This window comes from Pleurodeles waltl, chromosome 1_2 (assembly GCF_031143425.1).
Source record: "Pleurodeles waltl isolate 20211129_DDA chromosome 1_2, aPleWal1.hap1.20221129, whole genome shotgun sequence".
Taxonomy (NCBI): Eukaryota; Metazoa; Chordata; class Amphibia; order Caudata; family Salamandridae; genus Pleurodeles; species Pleurodeles waltl.
Genome location: NC_090437.1, coordinates 1,024,927,310 through 1,024,946,205, shown reverse-complemented (window position 1 = coordinate 1,024,946,205; position 18,896 = coordinate 1,024,927,310). Strand labels below are relative to the sequence as shown.

The 18,896-nt window shown below is 43.5% G+C and overlaps 1 protein-coding gene across 1 annotated transcript in view; it reads right to left on the bottom strand.

Moving 5' to 3' along the window:
- RFC1 (replication factor C subunit 1) overlaps window positions 1-18,896 on the bottom strand; it is a 622,078-nt gene that overhangs the window by 531,934 nt on the left and 71,248 nt on the right. Inside the window, exon 4 of the mRNA XM_069202064.1 lies at window positions 11,346-11,498. Coding sequence (XP_069058165.1) covers window positions 11,346-11,498 — 153 coding nt within the window. The remainder of the gene's footprint in view (window positions 1-11,345; window positions 11,499-18,896) is intronic.

Here is an 18,896-nt window from a genome sequence, read left to right as displayed (position 1 = left end):
TAACTCATTAGTCACACTGACCATTGACCTAGTAGACCACATGCATGGATACAGTAGGGGACCTTCTCACTGGCTGCACTAATCGACCAGGCCTTTTAGGGCAGATATAGCAACGAATACTTCAGGAAACATTGGGACAGTCCATTCTTTTGGTATGGTGTGGAAGGATTAAGGATTACATTAAAGTTATTTTAATTCTGAAACAAACTGCGGGTCCTCCAGTCCATTCAAACTCAACATACACTTGCAATGAAACTTGCAGTGTTACAATAGCACTATGAAACAGCGTATACTATAACTAGCAGAAATGGACAATCTGTTGGCACAGTTCAGAGAAGCAACAAACCACAAGATCATCTATCTTGCTGGTACGTTCAATCTTGTGTGTATGGGGGGGAACACTCCCTGGCAGGACCTTGGCCTTGCTACTAAAGGGGGCACAACCCAGAACAGTGGTTGGTTCATTGCTCTCAACCACATGTATCCTTTTCACAGGTAATGATACTATTCTCCAGTTTCCACACTTACTACGAGAATTTACACATCTCCAAGCTAACACACGTAGGAGCAGCTGGAGAACTCTCTTGATGATACTGTGCTGGCTTGGGTAGAGGGCAGGAGACACAAATTCCTGCTAAACCCTACAACTTTAACAGAGGTAAAGGTGGCAATAGATGGCTTTGCCAATGGCAAAGCCCCTGATACAGATGTCCAGACAATAGCATTCTATAAAGAATTCAAGGCATTATCCTTATCAAGAGACAAATTAAATGGGTACTCTTCCACCTACATTAAGTATCCATCCACTCTGTTATTGTGAAACCAGGCAAGGACCCTAAAGATATAGGATTGTATAGACTCTTTTGCTCTTAAATGAAGACAATAAGATACAGGCAAGAATGTTGGCCAACAGTCTGAATCAACTGATGACCAAGCTAGTGTTACCAGACCAGTTGGGATTTATTCCTGGCAGGATCACTTTGAATAATCTGTGTACATTATTGGTGATGATCACTTTAACAGACCAGAAGTACAGGTAGTCTTGGTATTCCTTGACGCAGAGAAGGCCTTTGATTCTCTTTAGTGGCCGTTTGTATTTACTAATTTACACAGAACATTCTTGGGGCACTATGTTATAGGAACGGTGAAACTGCTTTAAACAGACCCCACAGCCAGGGCACGTGTTAATGGATATGTCTCACCTGTGTTGCAAGTAGAAATAGGTACAAAACAGGGATACATATCTATTGTCACTGTTACTATTTGCTTTAGCAATTTAGCTCCTCCCATGTATGCTCTGTGAGAAACACCTGGGACGCGGCAGAACATTTCCCACATGAAGGTACTTGCTTTCCACGTACGCCGACAATACCCTTTTTTTCATGGGGGGCCAAGGTATTACTTGCTATGGTAATTATTGAGGCTTGCGCATTCATTGGGAGAAATCAGACAAGTTTCCTTTAACTGGCAATACTTGTAGAGTGATAACAGGAGTACTTTGAGGCATGACTCAGTAAAATACTTGGGAATAATGATCAATAAAAGCATGGAATTTATCCTATCCAACAATTATGGTATAGTGACTAATCCAGCACTCCACTTGCATCACATGTTTGTCACTTGGTGGGCAGGGTGGTATTGATTTAAAAAATGTATTGTGATCCCTAAACTTCTTTATCTGTTCATCAACAAACCGCACGCCTGAGCAAACGTCCTTGTCAAGATACACCCCCTGCTCACTAGACTAACATGGAGGGGTAAAACGCCCCAGGTGAGTTGAGAAAGACTTATATAAACTGGGAGGGTTTCCAAAGTATTATACAATATATTGGGTAAATGTAAAAACTGAACTGCACACATCTCCCTATTGAACAAGACCAACTGGACAAAGGAATAGTGACAACCATACTGACCAACACCCGCCCCCAGACAGGTACACTGAAACACTTCGATATACACAGTGGGCTTTCAGGACATTGGGCAAACTTGCAGGTATTCAGAAACACAGACCCCTGAAACCTATTTGATGGATAACTGGTCTCTAGCTCCTACAATGGACAGGTCAGTACAAATTACACCGAAGCACCCATATCTCATTAAACTGGGCCAACTGTTGCACAATATAAGTTTTCTTATGCTAGAACAGTTCAAATTACTGGGTGAGGTTAACATGTTCGACATATTTGCATGTTTCAGAACACAACATGTGGCATCAGTAAAATGAAATAATTTTCACATGAACCTATACGTTTATTTCTTTAACACAGATGTACTTATCAAACAACACCAGCAGATGGAAAGGTCAGACTATATCGGATGACTAAAGAGATGTTTCCTACATCCGATGATGAGACTAAAAAGGGATGGAAGATTGACTTAAGAGATGGATTTGCCTATTACGACATGGCAGTACTGCTGTTTGCAAACAAAAAAGTTTCTATAAATCAATCAAAGGCACAGGCTCATACACTTTAACATTCTCAATAGATTTTAATATACTATTAAACGCCTCCATCAAATTGACTATGCGAGGCCTTCTAAATGCAACTGATGAGGTGCAGACCTTGCAGATTTCATGCATCTTACTTGGTAGTGCCAATCAATCAAAGCTTTCTGGAATGAGAGACGCTGGCTTAGGGGACCCATTACCAGGACTTGCATTGGTCACGAAATTCAGTCTGGTGTGATGAGAAAGTTGCAGATGTATACTGGTCAGCCCTGACGTACCTACTTGAGCTTATGTATTTCACTTATTGTATATTTTTGTTTACGTTATCAAGAAAACTTTAATAAAAAAAAGATTTAAAAATGAAAAATAAATACTTAGTAATGGTCTAGTGCCCATCAACGCTGCAGGGTCTGTTCATATCATCGAATGGTGAGACTGCTTCTGACAATCCAACTGCCTCACACACGACATTCACAGTTGCAACTGGACTGGGATCCAGCATTGAGCTAGGGATCGAGCTCTCCCCTTCATTCAAGATAGCCAAAGTTCTGAGTTTACGATTTAGAAACATAGCTGCTCTAGTTCATTAGAGGGATGCAAGACCCTTGAATTACTTACACGTAACAACCCTTACATTAATGTAGTCCTGAATGTAGTCGTGTGAGGAAGAGGTGGACCCTGTCATCATCATGATCACAGATGAACCATCAAGATTCTGGCTCAAGTGACCCCTCTCATTTTAGCTTAATAGAGAAGTCCCAGGCTCTTGAATTACCTGTAACTTGGTAGAGACAAACCCTTGCATTAATATAGCACTGTGAGGTGAGAGGTGGACAATGTGATCACCAGGCTCACAGGTGATCCCGATTAAAATGACATTAAATAAATGTTTTATACCCTAGTCAAACGGAGATGAGGCAGCGGGTATGACAATGTATGAAAGTTGAAAGTATGAGTAGTGTTGCATATATGCTCCTCAAAAGGCCCCACACAAAGCAATACTGTTATGAGTCATCCTCTACTGGTGAAAGGAATGCAAAAGACTCCAGATATTCATGTAGCATACTTTGTTTCATCACAGACTGACACAGGCAAACACATGTATTCTGTGTGCTGGATAGTGATCTTTTGATTCCAACTAATGTATGTCCAAGAGTTAGCTAGAGCACTGAAAATCAAGAGTTTTGAGTTAACAGTCACCACTACAAGGATGACATAACACCTCTTTTTTAGTTTTTTTCTTTGAAAATTCACAAAAAATGATGAAAAATAAACTGTGTTTGTTAATCTGCAAGGAAGTAAAGAAATAGAGGTATTACCATTTACAGAACATGGAATAGCAGCACAAGACGTACAGATATATACAAAAGTAGGAGGAACCAAAAACACTTGGACTCTAAGTGTCAAGAAACTGGAATGCTATTCTGATGGATGCAATAAACACAAGTCACTTATCGTTAGCAATAATTCTTCCTCATGGGTATCCTATGATTTAGAATTTTCCCTGCAGTTCTTTTTCCATAATTTTACATGTTATGATGTATTGAGAGAGCAATAATACCTAGTTTAGGGGGAGCGTGGCCAACTGCCACCAAGGATGAAAACTTGTCGAAGTGGCTCTTACCCCCATACCACTTAACCCCTGGACATCCGCCCAATAATCCGGTCTCATCAGCCTACACGGTCCACAACCAAGATACGGGCTCTGAGGAAAAGCCACTGATCTAAGAAGGAGCTGCCAGGGTGACCCTGACCACCAGGAATAGGAGAGCAGCCCACTGGCTGAGACTGCTGCAAGAGAAGCACAGCCCTCCAGAAGGCAGAACAAGATTATCAAGGCGGGCTAATCACCACCAGCAAAACAAGCGGATAATTGTGATGGCTGGAGGTGGGGGGGTGCGGCTGGGGGGTGTGAACCTCGCAACAAAGATAGACAAATTTGCGTTCCCAGAGACACAGCGGGAAAGGTGCCAGATAGGGAAGCTCAAATATCAGAGAGGTCACCCCCTCCCAAGACACTGAGGCACCCGAGCTCAAAAACAAAATGGCTGCCACCCAGGAGGTCCGGGAATCCCTAGAGACAAAATTGATATGCTATCTATGAAGGTAGCGCTGGTTAGGGTGGATCTCCAATACATAAGCGCAAAAGTGAAGGAGGCGGAGGAGTCCATAGCGGCTCTCAAGTTGCAGACCAAGAACCTACGAAAACAGGTTGACTATCTGCACCTCAATGTGGAGGTACTGGGGGCGAAACTTGAAGACTTTGAGGGCCAGTTGAGGAGGAACAATATTCTGGTGGTCGGGTCCCAGAGAAAGAGGAGGGAACCAGGGGCTGACCTATTTCTGTAAGATTTCATCCTCAAGATACTATAGCCACGAGGTCTGTCTAATTGCTTCTCCGTCTAGTAGGCCCACAGATGGCCAGGCCCCCCAACCAAGCCTGGCACGCCGCCCCTCACCATAATTTCCAACATTTTCAACTAAAGAGATTGCAGCGTAAATCTTAAAGCTGCACACCACACCCCGCCGCTTAAATGAACACAAGTACCAGCTTCTTCCCGTACTTTACGATCTGCGTCCAACGGCTACGTCTCAACTTTGTTAAAGTAAAAAAAGCACTAAGAGATGGAAAACTGAAAACCTCTGTTATTTCTGGCTAAGTGAAGGATGGTGGAGGAGGGCAAAACCTGGCACTTTACCACCCAAGAGACATGGAACTGGCTGGAGGAGTCAAAAGAAGTGCAAAACCGGAATCCATCCTGCCAACAACAACGTGAACACACCAGTCCAGACTGTGAGTTGAGGTAGAGGAGCTGAGGCGAAACCAATGGACATCACAATAGCAGATTTCACACATCAATACACCTTAAGGATCCCAAAGTGACTAGTTTGATGATGTGGGCTGAGGCCAGACAGGCGGCACCCAGGAAGAGGATGCCAAATGCAAGGATAACTGATTTGTGGTACATAGTAAGAAGCAGGTGGAGGTGTTGGGGTGGATGAAGGGGGAGGAGTCAGCAGTAGAGCCACAGATCCCTATTGTTTGAGTTTTGTACTGGGGTGACAGGCATTCAGCAGTATTGGTGGATGGGCAGTTCAAAGTCCACCTTTCAGGGACAGGGCCGTTATATCGGGGTTCTGCTACTTTAGCTAGGTAATTGAAGAGGGGTTTTGTTTGTTCAAAATGTACTGTTGCTACAGGTCGAAATACATACCCATCTCCACCAACATGTCCTTGACCCTTGGCTGGAGGGTAAGTCATATGGACCTGCAGCCTTCATCGCCTGGATAGAACTACAACTGACATGGTAGGAATGGCCTCCATGAAAATCATGCTCTGGAATGTTAAGGGTCTGGGAGTTAAAATCAAAAGGGGTGTTATTTTGGAATACATCACAGGAGACTCCCAGATGGGAAACAATTATTGTGCTCTGGACAGATGGGGATATAAAATGGTGGCTCATGCAGAAAACTCAACAAGCACCAGAGGAGTAGGGATTCTAATGAACCGTTCACTCCCACTGACCCTTCGCCATACATCACCTGATATACCGGGAAAATATGTGGACCTCTCGGGTTGGGAGAGAGTGACACTAAATCTTTGCTCAATTTATATCCCACCATGGCTATATGACATCACGCTTACTGACCTGAGTGCCCTGTTGCTTCAACCGCCTGTCGGTAACTTCTGTGAGGGGATTTTAAACTGGTGCTCAATCACAAGAGCAATCAGTGCCCCCCCCAGAGCGACAGGATCAACTCCCCGCCCACTCTCAGACGTCTTGACATCTCTTGGCCACACGGACAGATGGCAGGCACACAATCCCAGGGAAACACAATACATTTTTGACTCTGGCGCACCCTGTAGCCTCTCCCAACTAGACTACCTCATCACTGTCGCCCAGCAGACTCATCATTATTCAGAAGTGTATAATCGGGCACAAAGTATAACAAACCACTCTCCCACGTGCCCAGTGTTCAGTTTGGGTCAAGACTCCGGGACTGGGACCATGACAATCAATTTCTGGTACCTCATTAGAGAGGGCCAGAGAGAAACGACAGAGCACTATTTTAATGGCATGTCTTTGGTGGAATCCTCTCAGACTCTCTGGGAAGCATCAAGACTGTCCTCACTTATTGCAGGACACAAGAAAGACAAGAGGGCCAAGTTAGAAGAGCTTGAACAAGAGACTCAAGCCCAAGAGCAGAGCCTCACAGCATTAGAGAATCTGGAGGCCAAACACACTCAAGCTTTAAAGCAGAGAGGATATAGAGATCTGGTGAAAGACGTCGCCAGGACAGGCCATCGGGCTACTCAGCACCGCCTCTATAAGGTGAGAAATAAAGCAGGCAAGCTTCTTGCATAGCTGGATAAAAGGAGATGGGTGTCAGAAGCAAAGACATAGGAAGGGGTGATGGTGCAAGAGAGACAACACATCACAGACACATATGTCACTTTTTGCGCTCATATCTGTTCCCCAGCTGTGGACACCACTGCTGTGAGTCCCTAGAGTTTCTTGCCACCATCCATATGCCGAGTCTATCAGACTCCCATCGGGAATTCCTAAAAGTATTACTGAAGAGGAACTAGTGATAGTGATACAAGAGATTCATCCCAGCAAGGCATTAGGCCCTAATGAACTCAATAGGTTGATGGCCTCCACTCTGGCCCCTCACCTCCTGGCAATGTTTGAAGAAAGTAAACAAACAGGGTCGCTGCTACAGGATCAGACAATTGCAACTGTTGTGGTCATCCATAAGGAAGGGAAACCCCCAGAGGAGTGTGCCTCCTATTGACCTATACCACTGTTAAATCCTGAGGTGAAGATCCTGGTCAAAGTGCTGACCATGCGCCTGATTAAAGTAATTCCAATACTGGTTCATCTGAAACAATCGGGTTTTATGCCCCAGTGGAGCACGACCTTAAATATCTAGAGCCTACATGGCATATTAGTCCAAGCAGCCATGCTCCAAGAAGAGGCCCTGGTGTCGTCCCTAGAAGCAAGAATGGCATTTGACAGTAAAACAGACTTACTTTTCCGAAGTGTTGGCCAAGCTGGGCTTTGGCCCACACTTTACACAGTGGATGCAGCTGTTATACTCTGGCCCGATAGCACAGGTTAAAGTTAATGGAGGTGTGTCCCAAGAGTTCCGCCTCCAAAGGGGTACAAAGGGGTACAAGGCACGGCTGCCCCCTATTGCCCCTCATTTTTGCCCTGGCATTGGAGGCCCTGTTGGCATGGATACAACAAGATCCTCTGGATCAAGGCCTTCACTGGAGCAAGCAATGGGAGGATAATATTTTTCTACACGCAGGCGACATTCTGCTATATATAACAGACCGTGAAAACACGATAGCAGGCTGATGCAGATTATTACCATCTTCCGTTGATACTCATTCTATATCATCAACTAGCACAAATCCTTGATAAACCCACTCCAGGGAGACACACATCAGCTGCTGTATCATTGCGTGGCTACTGTTGCCACCCAAGGGTTTTGCTAATTGGGGATTTATGTCACGCCAGACCCTGACCTTTCCTTTAACAACTTAGCATCGCAGCTAGAGAGGCTGAAGAGAGATGTGCACCACTTGAGGACCCTACCACTGTTGATTCTAGGGACGGCGGCATTACTTAAAATGATGGCCATACTCTGTTTTTTAAATATCCTCCAAAACACACCATGCACAAATCCTATTTTAAAGCGATTGAGGTAGAAGTATGAATGCAGCTCTGGGATGGGGGCCCAGCATGCATAGTGCTTCCCAAGATCATGTGGAGCTGGTACAATGGAGGGCTGGCGTTACCTGATAGGTAGAAATATTACTGAGCGGCACAATTAACCACTGTTAATGGTCTTTCTCCCCCAAATTGAGGCTGCCGTTTATATGGATAGGAAAGTCCTTCAACCAGAGGAGTACATCAGGGCCCTTTACGAAGGAGCTAGACAAACCGGCTTACCAGATCCCACAAGGAGGGTGGTTAAGCTTTTGCATGTAGCAACGCTGGCCCTAGGATGGAGAAATAAAGTCACACAAGCACCTTGGGACTCTGAAATACTGGGCACGCTACAACAGTTACCAGGGTTCAACAAATGGGACCTCAACAGTTACCAGGGTTAAACAAATGGGGCCTCATAAGACTTTCCAGGTTGGGGATGTTTGTACCCAGGGTGATGTCACCCTACATGAGTTACAGCTCGACAACCAACTAGCACTTAATAAAACCTATTGTTACATACAGCTTCTTCATGCCCTTGGAGCGACACTGCCCAAAGGAAACTATCTCCCTGAGTCTTCCCACTTACAGCGTAAGATCCTGGACAAGTTTATGCCTTGAAAAACCACGTCATTGACATACAAAAAGTTGTTATACAATACACCTCCCAACCTGCTATACCCGCGGGAGAAATGGGCTCAAGAGCTTGAGGGACTAGAGAATGACATGTGGACTGAAGCCCTGGCATCCTCCAGGAAGGTGGCAGGTTTCTGCCTGGTCTAGTTAAAGAACCTCCACAGATCGTACTATATTTGAACGACTATGGTTAAGATAGGTAGGACTGCAGATGGGCGGGCGCTGTTTGTCCGGATGAGGACAGGCGGGAACATTTTTTCACACTTTATACAAAATGTTCAGTGATACAGAGATTTTGGCTGGCGGTGGTTGAACATATGGAGGAGGCGAGTTGGTGTGATATGCAGGCCTCGGCCAAATGGTGCCTAATAAACATGTGGGGTGAGACAGACGCAGGCCGCATGCAACAAATCTGGATGATGATAGGCCCGGCGGTTGCTAGGAGAAATATAGCGCTTTTGGGGGGGCTCGAGCGTGCCCGCTGCTCGAGGACTGGAAGCGGGACATGGACTGGTGCATGCTGGTGGAGTGTGTATTTTCCCTAAAAATGGGGCAAAATATGGAGAAAATGGAACACCCACAGAGCTAATATTTGTAGTGACCTTGCAATACCCAATTATGATGAGACATTATCAGTGAACAACAGGACTGTGGTTAATGCCAGAAGGGGAAGGGCTGGAAGGTGGAGATGGGTTGGTCACTTGCTGAGAAACTAAGATGTGCAACAGTGCAAAATGAAGGACTGTGTGTATCACTTGAAATACCAATAAAAGATATGTTTCAAAAAGGTTATACCTAGATGAAAAGACATAACCCTGGTGAGAGAAGGGGGCCAACTTCATGTTCTGGAAACACGTGTACTCTCCTCAATGTTGAGTTAGCAGCATTTACAAATATGTTTCTAATCCCCAATTCCCAAGAGAATGAGTGGGCTGTGCATTAGTTTTGGCTTGATATCCATGGTGAATTACTATTGCTGCAGCTAATAAACCTATGCCTTTCCAGCATCACATCCTTCCCGGATTAATATACTTTAAAAGAAAATTGCACGCAGTGAAAAGCCAGTAGGAGGTGAGGTTCGAGTAACCTGTAACACCTAAACATGTTTTAAGTAGTGCTTGCCATATTTTTGAGTTGGCACGAGAATGAGTACCTTTAAGAAATGAATGAGCTACTGCACTTATAGTGCACCCGAAACCTAAGAAAAGTCTCTTGGTGCTGAAAAGCCAGAGGGTGGGAAACAGCATTTGCAAAGCATGTGTATGGCTTTCCAACTCGGTGTCTTTCACATTTTAGCTAGGAATAATGGATAGAAAATGTTCCTTTGTTACAATCCACTATATGCCAGATGCATCTTACAAAGTAAGCCTAGACAGGGTGTGCTGCATTGGTGTGTTCTCTGCCGAGGAACAATCGACCAGGGGGGTACCTTCTTTCGCATCCTAAGGGAATGTCCTTTGAAATTCATGTACTGGCAGAAGGTTACAGAGTAAATGCCCAGTGTTCTATCTCAGAAGGTTCATCTGGATACTAAATGTCTCATATTTAAGATATCAGGGGAGAAATCCCGGTCGCGATATCAGGGGATCTGGCTGGTGGCGGCTGTGGGGATGACCAAACGCAATATTGCGAGGAATTGGAGCATGGCGATTCCCCACCAGAATTGAAGATTGGGAGCCTGACCTTGACTGGTGTCAAAGGGCGGAACAGGTGATATACCAAAGCAGGGGATGCAGCAAGAAATGAGAGAAATTTTTTTTGGGGGGGGGGGGTGGTTGGTTGGGGAGGGCTGACGTGACTATGGAGGCCACTAATGGAAGATTGCACTGTCAGCGGACTGGGCAGAGGTCTTTCAGTTGAGCCACGATTAATGTATGTCGTATGTAATAGACTGGGCCGTAAAAGCTGAGTATGTTTGCTTCTCCTTCTAGAAGTTAACTCGCATTGCTTTGTATAACACCCAACACTTGGCATCATTTCCATCCTCAAATTTTGCGATGAGCAATGTTTCAATAAAAAAAACTTTAAAAAAACAGAGGAACAATGCACAAGACACCTGTGGGTCCTGCTTCTATTCTCATGGTTGAGACAGCTATAGTCACATTGTGGTTTGGATCATTCTCCCAAAGAGCACCGCAGCTCTTTTTGCCTACATTTGAACGTGCTCACAGTGTGACATTTTGTAAAACACCCGTTCACAAGAAACCATCTCCCTTACGAAAGGCGCTATGGCGATCAATTACCCACTGCAAGCTGAGCAAATGCTGCAGAGTTCCTGTGTTAAGTAGTGATCTGTGATAAATAATACCGTAAAACCCGAATCACATCGAACATCTGAAGAGTTTGCAGCAAAGGGATGTTAGAGAAAAATCAATATGTGCAAATTGATACCAATACACACGGAAATCTTAAAGGAAAACCTCTGAGTCCAATTTAGCCAAGTACGCCTTCCGAGCCATTTAGGGACAAGAAAGACCTTCGTAACAGCTTGTAAGGAGGAAATGAGAACAGGTAATGAAACTGCGAATATCGCCCTTTACCTGTTTCAGAAACGTAGGTGATGGGATCCTTTTTGGGAATTTTAGCATGCTGCAAGGTAGATGGAGATTTTTCTGCTGAACACTTTTTTTGTGGTGATTGATGAGATGGCTTTCTTGACTTTTTCATTGGTTGTGGAGCTTCCTCTTCCGAATCTGAAAGTCAATAGCGAGGAGCATTAAATTAATTCAAGCGATTCATTATCGACTTACAGGAACATATAGGTACGGCACAAAGAAAATGTTAGCCATTGGGTGAAAAAAAAGCTTAGAACAGATTTTGAATGACGTTTGATTAAATCTGTGCTCCAGGCCTTCATAACAGAGAATCTGGAAGTTCTGGTTGTTTGTTAAGACTAATAAATAATACTAACATAAATGGAAAATATCATTGTCAAATACAATAAGTAAATTTCGCACAAGCAAAAACACGATTAGGACATCAGACTGTCCAGAATTTTGAGAAAGCATTACTTAAAAGTACTTATACCGCTCCATACCAAAATATGAAGCAGTATATCAATGAATTCCAACAGAATAATAAAGTTTCCCAAGTAACATTACTCCTACATTTGGGGCTTTTTAAGGTGTCGCTGTGAGGTATACACCAGCCAAAAGGATTTATAAGTAGGCCTGAGCATAATCGAATTGCATCAATTGTGGCTTTTTAACAAACATCCGGTTCTTGCACAAAGCACTTTGAGGACTACATCTCCCAGACACCTGAGCATATCGGTATGAGTAGGTGGCTCTTTCTCGTAAAAAATATGTGCATGCTGTCAAGTCCAATTGATGTTGTACACTTGCATATAGAGAGACTACCGTCAACGGTGATAAGAAGGAATAAGTTTCCCAATGTATTCCCTTAAGTGTATTAAGAAGTTCTATACTATCTATACAAGGTGATTATATATCCCTTTGCCACAGAGAGGTGCCCTCGTTGTGGGTCAGACTCAGCAAATCTGCCCCACATGCTATAGGCTTGTACAGCACTGCAAGGTTACTGGGTAACACAATACTGTTGGATATTTCGCGGGCTACAGGCCGGGAACAACTCGACACGGCATACCACTGCCCTAAAAACTAGAAGTTGTACAAGACAAGGAAAACCCTAGATTCCTTAGGGACCTGAGCAATGTCATGTTAGTAGGAACAGCGGTCTTAATGTAAACAATGACGACAACGAGGATAATTTTTTTTCTTTTTCAAAACTTTTGTATTATTAAAAATGCAAATCGTAAATAATCAAAACAAAAAAACAATAACTAAAATTCAGTGAGGCGAGAAGGTGCCCAATCACTGATACAATGGAGCATAGTGTGCAATACACGTATAATCAGTTGTGGACATTGCCCTATAAAAAAGTATAATACACACAGGTCAAGCGCCAAGTGTCGACAGAGTTTAAATCCATCACAATTAAGGGATCATCATCAGGACTGAGTACAATATGGGCAGGTGTGGCGCTAAATGAATTAAACAAAAAATAAATAAATATGAAATTAACATAGAAATTAAAACAAAAAACAAAACAGAGTAAGGTCATGATGCTGATATTCCACACCGGAGGCTATATATGTAAAACAAAGTAACCATACAGATAGGGAGGTGGTGCTAAAACGTAGGGGATGGGAAGGGAGGAATCGCCACTGCAAAACCAGCTTATATAGCCTTCTGGTGTGGAATATCAGCATAATAACTTTACTTTCATGGCATGCAGAAGTGATTCGATGGGCACAAGCACAGAGCACAACCCTCTATACGGAAGAGAAACAAGACCTAATATCGCCTAGCGACCGACTGGGACACTATCCTCCTGGACTGAGGCAGACCCCAGGGAGAGCACCAGACCACCCTAGCTTCCTCAGCACAACCTCATGCTTCCTCCCCCCAAACATCGACTATTCTCTTGAAATATCAAAACTCTGGAAGATCTAGACTACGGGACACGGGAGTGCCTGAAGGTGTGGGTGAGGCAGTGGGGATGATGTTGATGGAGTTTAATTCCCTTGTTTCCATTGTTAGGTCGAGCTTTCGAGACGTGCTGTATATACTTTGTATATACTTCTTTGTGGGCTTACAGCCAGCCCACTGCTTTTCATTTTTTTTATTTCAGTGTCCTTAAAAATCTTTCCTTGCATGTGGTCAATTCTTCCTCTTTGTCTCTTTTTTTGTCTTTCATTTCCTCCCACGAAGCAGGGATCAAGTACTATATCTTTATGCTTTGGAGGACTATTTTTTCCCCTGTTTGTGTTACACTGTTGGTGCATATTCCGCTTTAGGCCCATAGCTGCTTGCACAGGGTACTGCTAACATTTACATATGTTTTATGGCTGCAAACTGCTTGCGTGTTTTAGGGCGAAAGAAATAAATCGTTTTTTTCACTTCCACCAAGACCGTATTACACTGCCATGTTGCCTGTCCCGTTGAAAATGCAAAACATATACATTTTCTTGAACGAGGCCGGGCCAACCGTAGGCCCGCTCCCCTGGTCGTGTGGTTGTCCTTATTTCGCAGTATGTACTGTCTCTGGTTGTTTTAAGATACCCCTAATGCGTTATGCAGAGCTTTTTGCTAGAGCACTCCGGCATTGCTCGTAAACAGCAAGGCCAACCTTGCCCTGGCTGCTCTGGGTGGTGTTTTCCTCAGGAGGTGAACCAGCCCCCTCTCCTCCTGTACTCTATGGTGCCTCGTACTATGGGAGGCCCACCCTCGCAGGTCTGCAAGGCATGATGTGCGTTCAGCCAGCAAAGAGTGCTGCGAAGCGTCCCTCCGTGTGTGAATAACCCTATGAGAGCTGGGCTTTGCTCCGGACTGCTGCTTCATGCAGTTTGCCTGGCACTGGGCTGCGCGACCATCGGACTGGCTTGGAGTGGCAGCAAGAGAATGAGAGAACCTTATATGTTTTTTTTATTAACCCTGTGGGACTCAAAGCTATTTGCAGTACAGTATGTTGTCAGGTTAAAGCAGTTTAAGTTAAAGGGAGCATTTTATAACACTCCCAGTCAGTGTAGTTTGCAGCACTGGGTGCTCTAAATGATGGTGGTACCCCTGTGACTACTTGCTACTGTATCGCTAAGATGTGGAGATGACATGGCTGATCTCTCACACTTCTAGCATTTGGGGGGTGTTACTGGCATTACTTAACAAGAAAATTGTAATCGTTTTCTTGCAGCTGAAACACCACCTTTGCACGAAAACTAACAACCATGTAAGTTATCCTAGGAAAAAACGTAGGTGCTGCGAGTATTTGTTATCATTACTTTTGGCCATTTACGGTACACATGAACAATGTCCTGCCTACATATCAGATGCTTTTGTTACCCTAGCATTAGTACTGTATTAAAGTCTGAAGGAGAGCATGCAAGCCTCAGCCCTTCCAGTAGTCAATCAACCCGTATATACTTTCTGAGTAGCAATGGTAATGGAAGTATGGCTAAGGCTATGCTAGAATAGCTCAGGTGTACAATATAATAGATTTATGCTCAAGTCTCGCTGCCTAGATTGCTGATATATTTTGAAACAGTTTAAACTTCAAGCAAACTGGCTGTCTTTATTTGCTCAGTGATAATGTTGTTAAGTGTATTTATGCAGCAATTACTATCCCTGACGGGGCATTGAAGTGCTTCTGTGGTAAGCTATAATTGTACTTTGTCTTTCTGGAAATGTGTGTCTGAACTGTATCTTCTTACACCTTTGGATTAAAAAGAAAAAATATGCATTTCTAGTCATGTGGCTAAACACTGAATTCTTTTTAAGGAATACCACCATTGGTGTCTGTGACTGCACGGTGCTGCAAAGCCGGACCTTGACAGGAGGGGCAGCGGTTAGAAGGGCTGCAGTGAAGCGCCGTTTCTTTGTTAGGACATGCCTGTTAGATGCATTCCTATCCCCCACTCCCCACCCCTCTAGACCAGTGGTTCCCAACCTGTAGTCCGGGGACCCTTGGGGGTCCGCGAAGCCTCCTCAGGGGGGCTGCGACTGCTTAGAAAATAAAATAATATTAACAGATTAGGCCCCCAGCGGTTAGTAATGGCTCAGTGGTGCGTCCCTGGATTCCAGCAATGATTCAGTGGGAGTCCACAGAAGTCAAAATATTGGGAACCGCTGCTCTAGCCTCCTTCCAGGAACCTCATGTGTGTGTATTGGTGGAGGGCTTCAGCTATCTGAAGTGTAAGTGCTATTTGAAGTGTATTGAAAAAGCTCTCACTGTTCGAGTTTTGATCTTTTTTCTGCCCAGTTCACTGGGGGGGGGGGAGAGGAAGAAGTCATTCGGTGCACTGTTGCTTTAAAGACAAGAACAATGCATACCTTGAGGCACACTTTCTCTTGAAAAGATTTTCTTATTCCTAGCTATTGGTTCGCTTAAGAAATCCTCTTTACACTGTACAACTGGGGTTTTTGCATACATCACTACCTCTGCATGTATTTTGTTTGCTTCTCCTTCCTATTGTGCTCTGCCCCAATATCCCTCTCCCATGCCCTTGTCCTATTCACATGCTATCCCCATTGCCCGCCTCCTTTACTCTACCCCCTGGATGTGCTTCTATTGCCTCTGTTCCGTAGCACTCCATGCCCTATGCAAGGCTCCCCACGACCTGGCTCTCTCACAATCATTATTCAGTCTGCATCTTTTTGGGGCAGTAAGCTTTGCTACAATTGATCTCAATGTGTAATCTTGTGCTATTAACTGGTCAGGTCTACAACATAAATATTACCTGGAAATAAAGGGGCCCAGGAGTTAAACAGTGCCCTAAAAAGTTTTCTGCACCATCAGCAGGGCCATTGGAATTGTGGGATTATACAGCCTCAAAGTACAACGTGGCTAAAACAAAATGGCAAAACCATAGACAAGAACTATTGGGTATGCCTTTTTTTTGGAAACAATCCTAAAGCCTCGCCTGCCGTTCGGGGGCCTACGGAGCACTGCCGCCAAGCTGGGCTATAGGCCACCTCATGCACGTCTTATATACCTCTGATGGTCAGCTGCTGACCCGATGTTTGTTGTGCTAATGCAATGCTATACAATAGCTGCATGTTGCACCATGAAAATGTCAATAAAAATACATTTTAAAAAATCTATACAAAATGATAGGCACATATGGAAGTAAGTAGAAATACAAATAGACCGATATGATCTCAAGAAGATTTCCAATCGAAGAGACGATTGTTCTCTCTCATAGGTTGAGTGCATCCTTGTGCACCTTTGCTAACATACAGAAACATGGCGCTACTGCTTTCTCTATATGTAGAAAACTCTATTCTTGCCTTTTCCATTCCCCCAAAACAGAGTGATATGTTATGATGGTTTGCTTATATTCCTAGCTAGATACTGTTAAAAGGCGCCTGGTGCTTTAACTGGTTTTCTGCTTCCTGTATATATTTCTGAATGTCCAGCAAGATCACACTATCCCCTTTATCAAATGGTTTTGATGATGATACTGTGGTCTTTTCTGAGACTATAAATTGGTAAACTCTGTTGTTTAGTGAGATTATGAGCCTAATTGTTACCTATGCTTGGTTGAAAGGCCATTCGATATTTCACTACCAGAACTAAAAGCTTTACATCAAGATCATGATCACATATACACACAAGCAGACTGTGGCCCTTATTTGCATCTAAATTCATCCTCAAACCTTTAATTCTCCAATACAGTTTAATCCAGATTATAATTTTAAAAATATATTCCCTTTTACATTTATTGGGAATCTTTGCTACACAATGGAAGATGTAATCTATACATAACCCATTATAAAAGTTTTAGATGACAAGTATCCCTTCTATAATCTTACTAACTTCTGGAACCTATGCATTCAACATTTTGTTAAGCATGGACACTGACGAGGCATTCTTGAAATCCAAAATATTGACCTCAATCTTTGATTTGGACACAACATTCATTACCTCACAAGATAAATTATCCGATTCACCTACTACAGAATTCCAAATGACAACAGAGAGCTTGTGAAATTTATTTAAACAATTTAATGAGTGTATAAGACAGAGATCGTAGTAGAGGTTGCAAGTTGAATCACCTAGTTCCAACATTAAAGGTTGGGCTCGTCCTCACTTTTTAAGGGAGCACTTTGGTGTAAATACTGTGAGTTCTTGAAAAATCTGGAAGACAGTTTACATGGCCTGTCAGTGATCCCCTTTCGAATTTAGTTTTGAGGTACCTTTGGCAATTTAAAAACAGAGCGGATGGAGGCGGGATTATATTCTTACAGGATCTACAGGTCTGTAGCAATGAATGTCCAGGTCTTTTGGATGACAAGCAGAACTATGTTAGATTGGACAAAGATCCCACAAAACATTCCAGACAGTGATTGACAACTTAGTGGAAGAGTCTGAAACAAAAGGGAAGCTGAATTCCCTGTGACTGATAATCCCATTACACAAAGTTTCTACACTGTACCTAAAATAAAAAAAAAAAAAACGGACCCCTACACCAGGAAGATCAATTGTTTCTGGAATGAATTCCGTTTCAGACAGCTTTCATAATTTAACAATTTCTGAGACCTCTTTGGAACATATTCCCTCATACGTAACAGACACCTAAGATCTTTCAAGACTAGGCATACAGTTTAACCCCCATAATAATCTATTCATAGGCTTGGACGTGAAACGCTTATATGCAAGCCTACTACAGGAACAGAACTTTAGTGTTATGAAAGATCTCCTCTACTCCACATCTTGGATCCACACAGCCACTGGACACTTTATACTGGAATGTATGCGCCTGGCTCTCCCAAAATAGATTCTCTGAATTTGAGGGTACAGTGTACTGTACAGGGTACAGATGCACAGTACTTCATGGGCATCACCTCTGCCCCCGGCATCGCTTGCCTCTATGTACACCACTACAAAATATCGAAGGTAATGACAGACAGTAACCCTTTTAGTAGCATCATAGAAGAATGGAAAATGTACAAAGATGATGTCCTGATCACCTGGAAATAGGATGCTGGTTTAGCCATACGATTCAGACGGTGGTTAAATGCGCATAATGATTTTCTGCAATTTATTTACTCCATAAGTAAAGGCACTCTCATCCTATTTCATGAAAATGGTGTCTTAAGCACAGATACACACCATAAGGCTATGGATAGGAACAGTCTCCTACGGTTTGATAGCTTCCATCCCAGACCACTGGAGAGAAATTACCTTAAGGGCAGGTATATCTCCTCAGCAGAATGCTGGTACCCAGAGGTTAACATATGGAGAGAAATGGAAAGAGCCAGGAATGAGAACAGGGATGCTCTCATTGAGCATAACTACAAGAAGGATGAGAGGCCACAAATAGTTTGCGTAACAATATTGTTATACTCCACCATTTCTAACTAGGTGTAGAATATTAATAAGATAAATTGGAGAATTCTGAGCACAAGGAACCTCAAACCTAGAGAAACAACCATTCGCCCACTAACATGGACAGAATTTGAGGGATGTCTTGGTACATACTGGAACTCAAAGAGACCAGAAGTGCAATCAATTAACCTTATGGGGACTTGCACAGGTGGTACCACTGCCCCTGTGTAAACAGTAGAATGTCA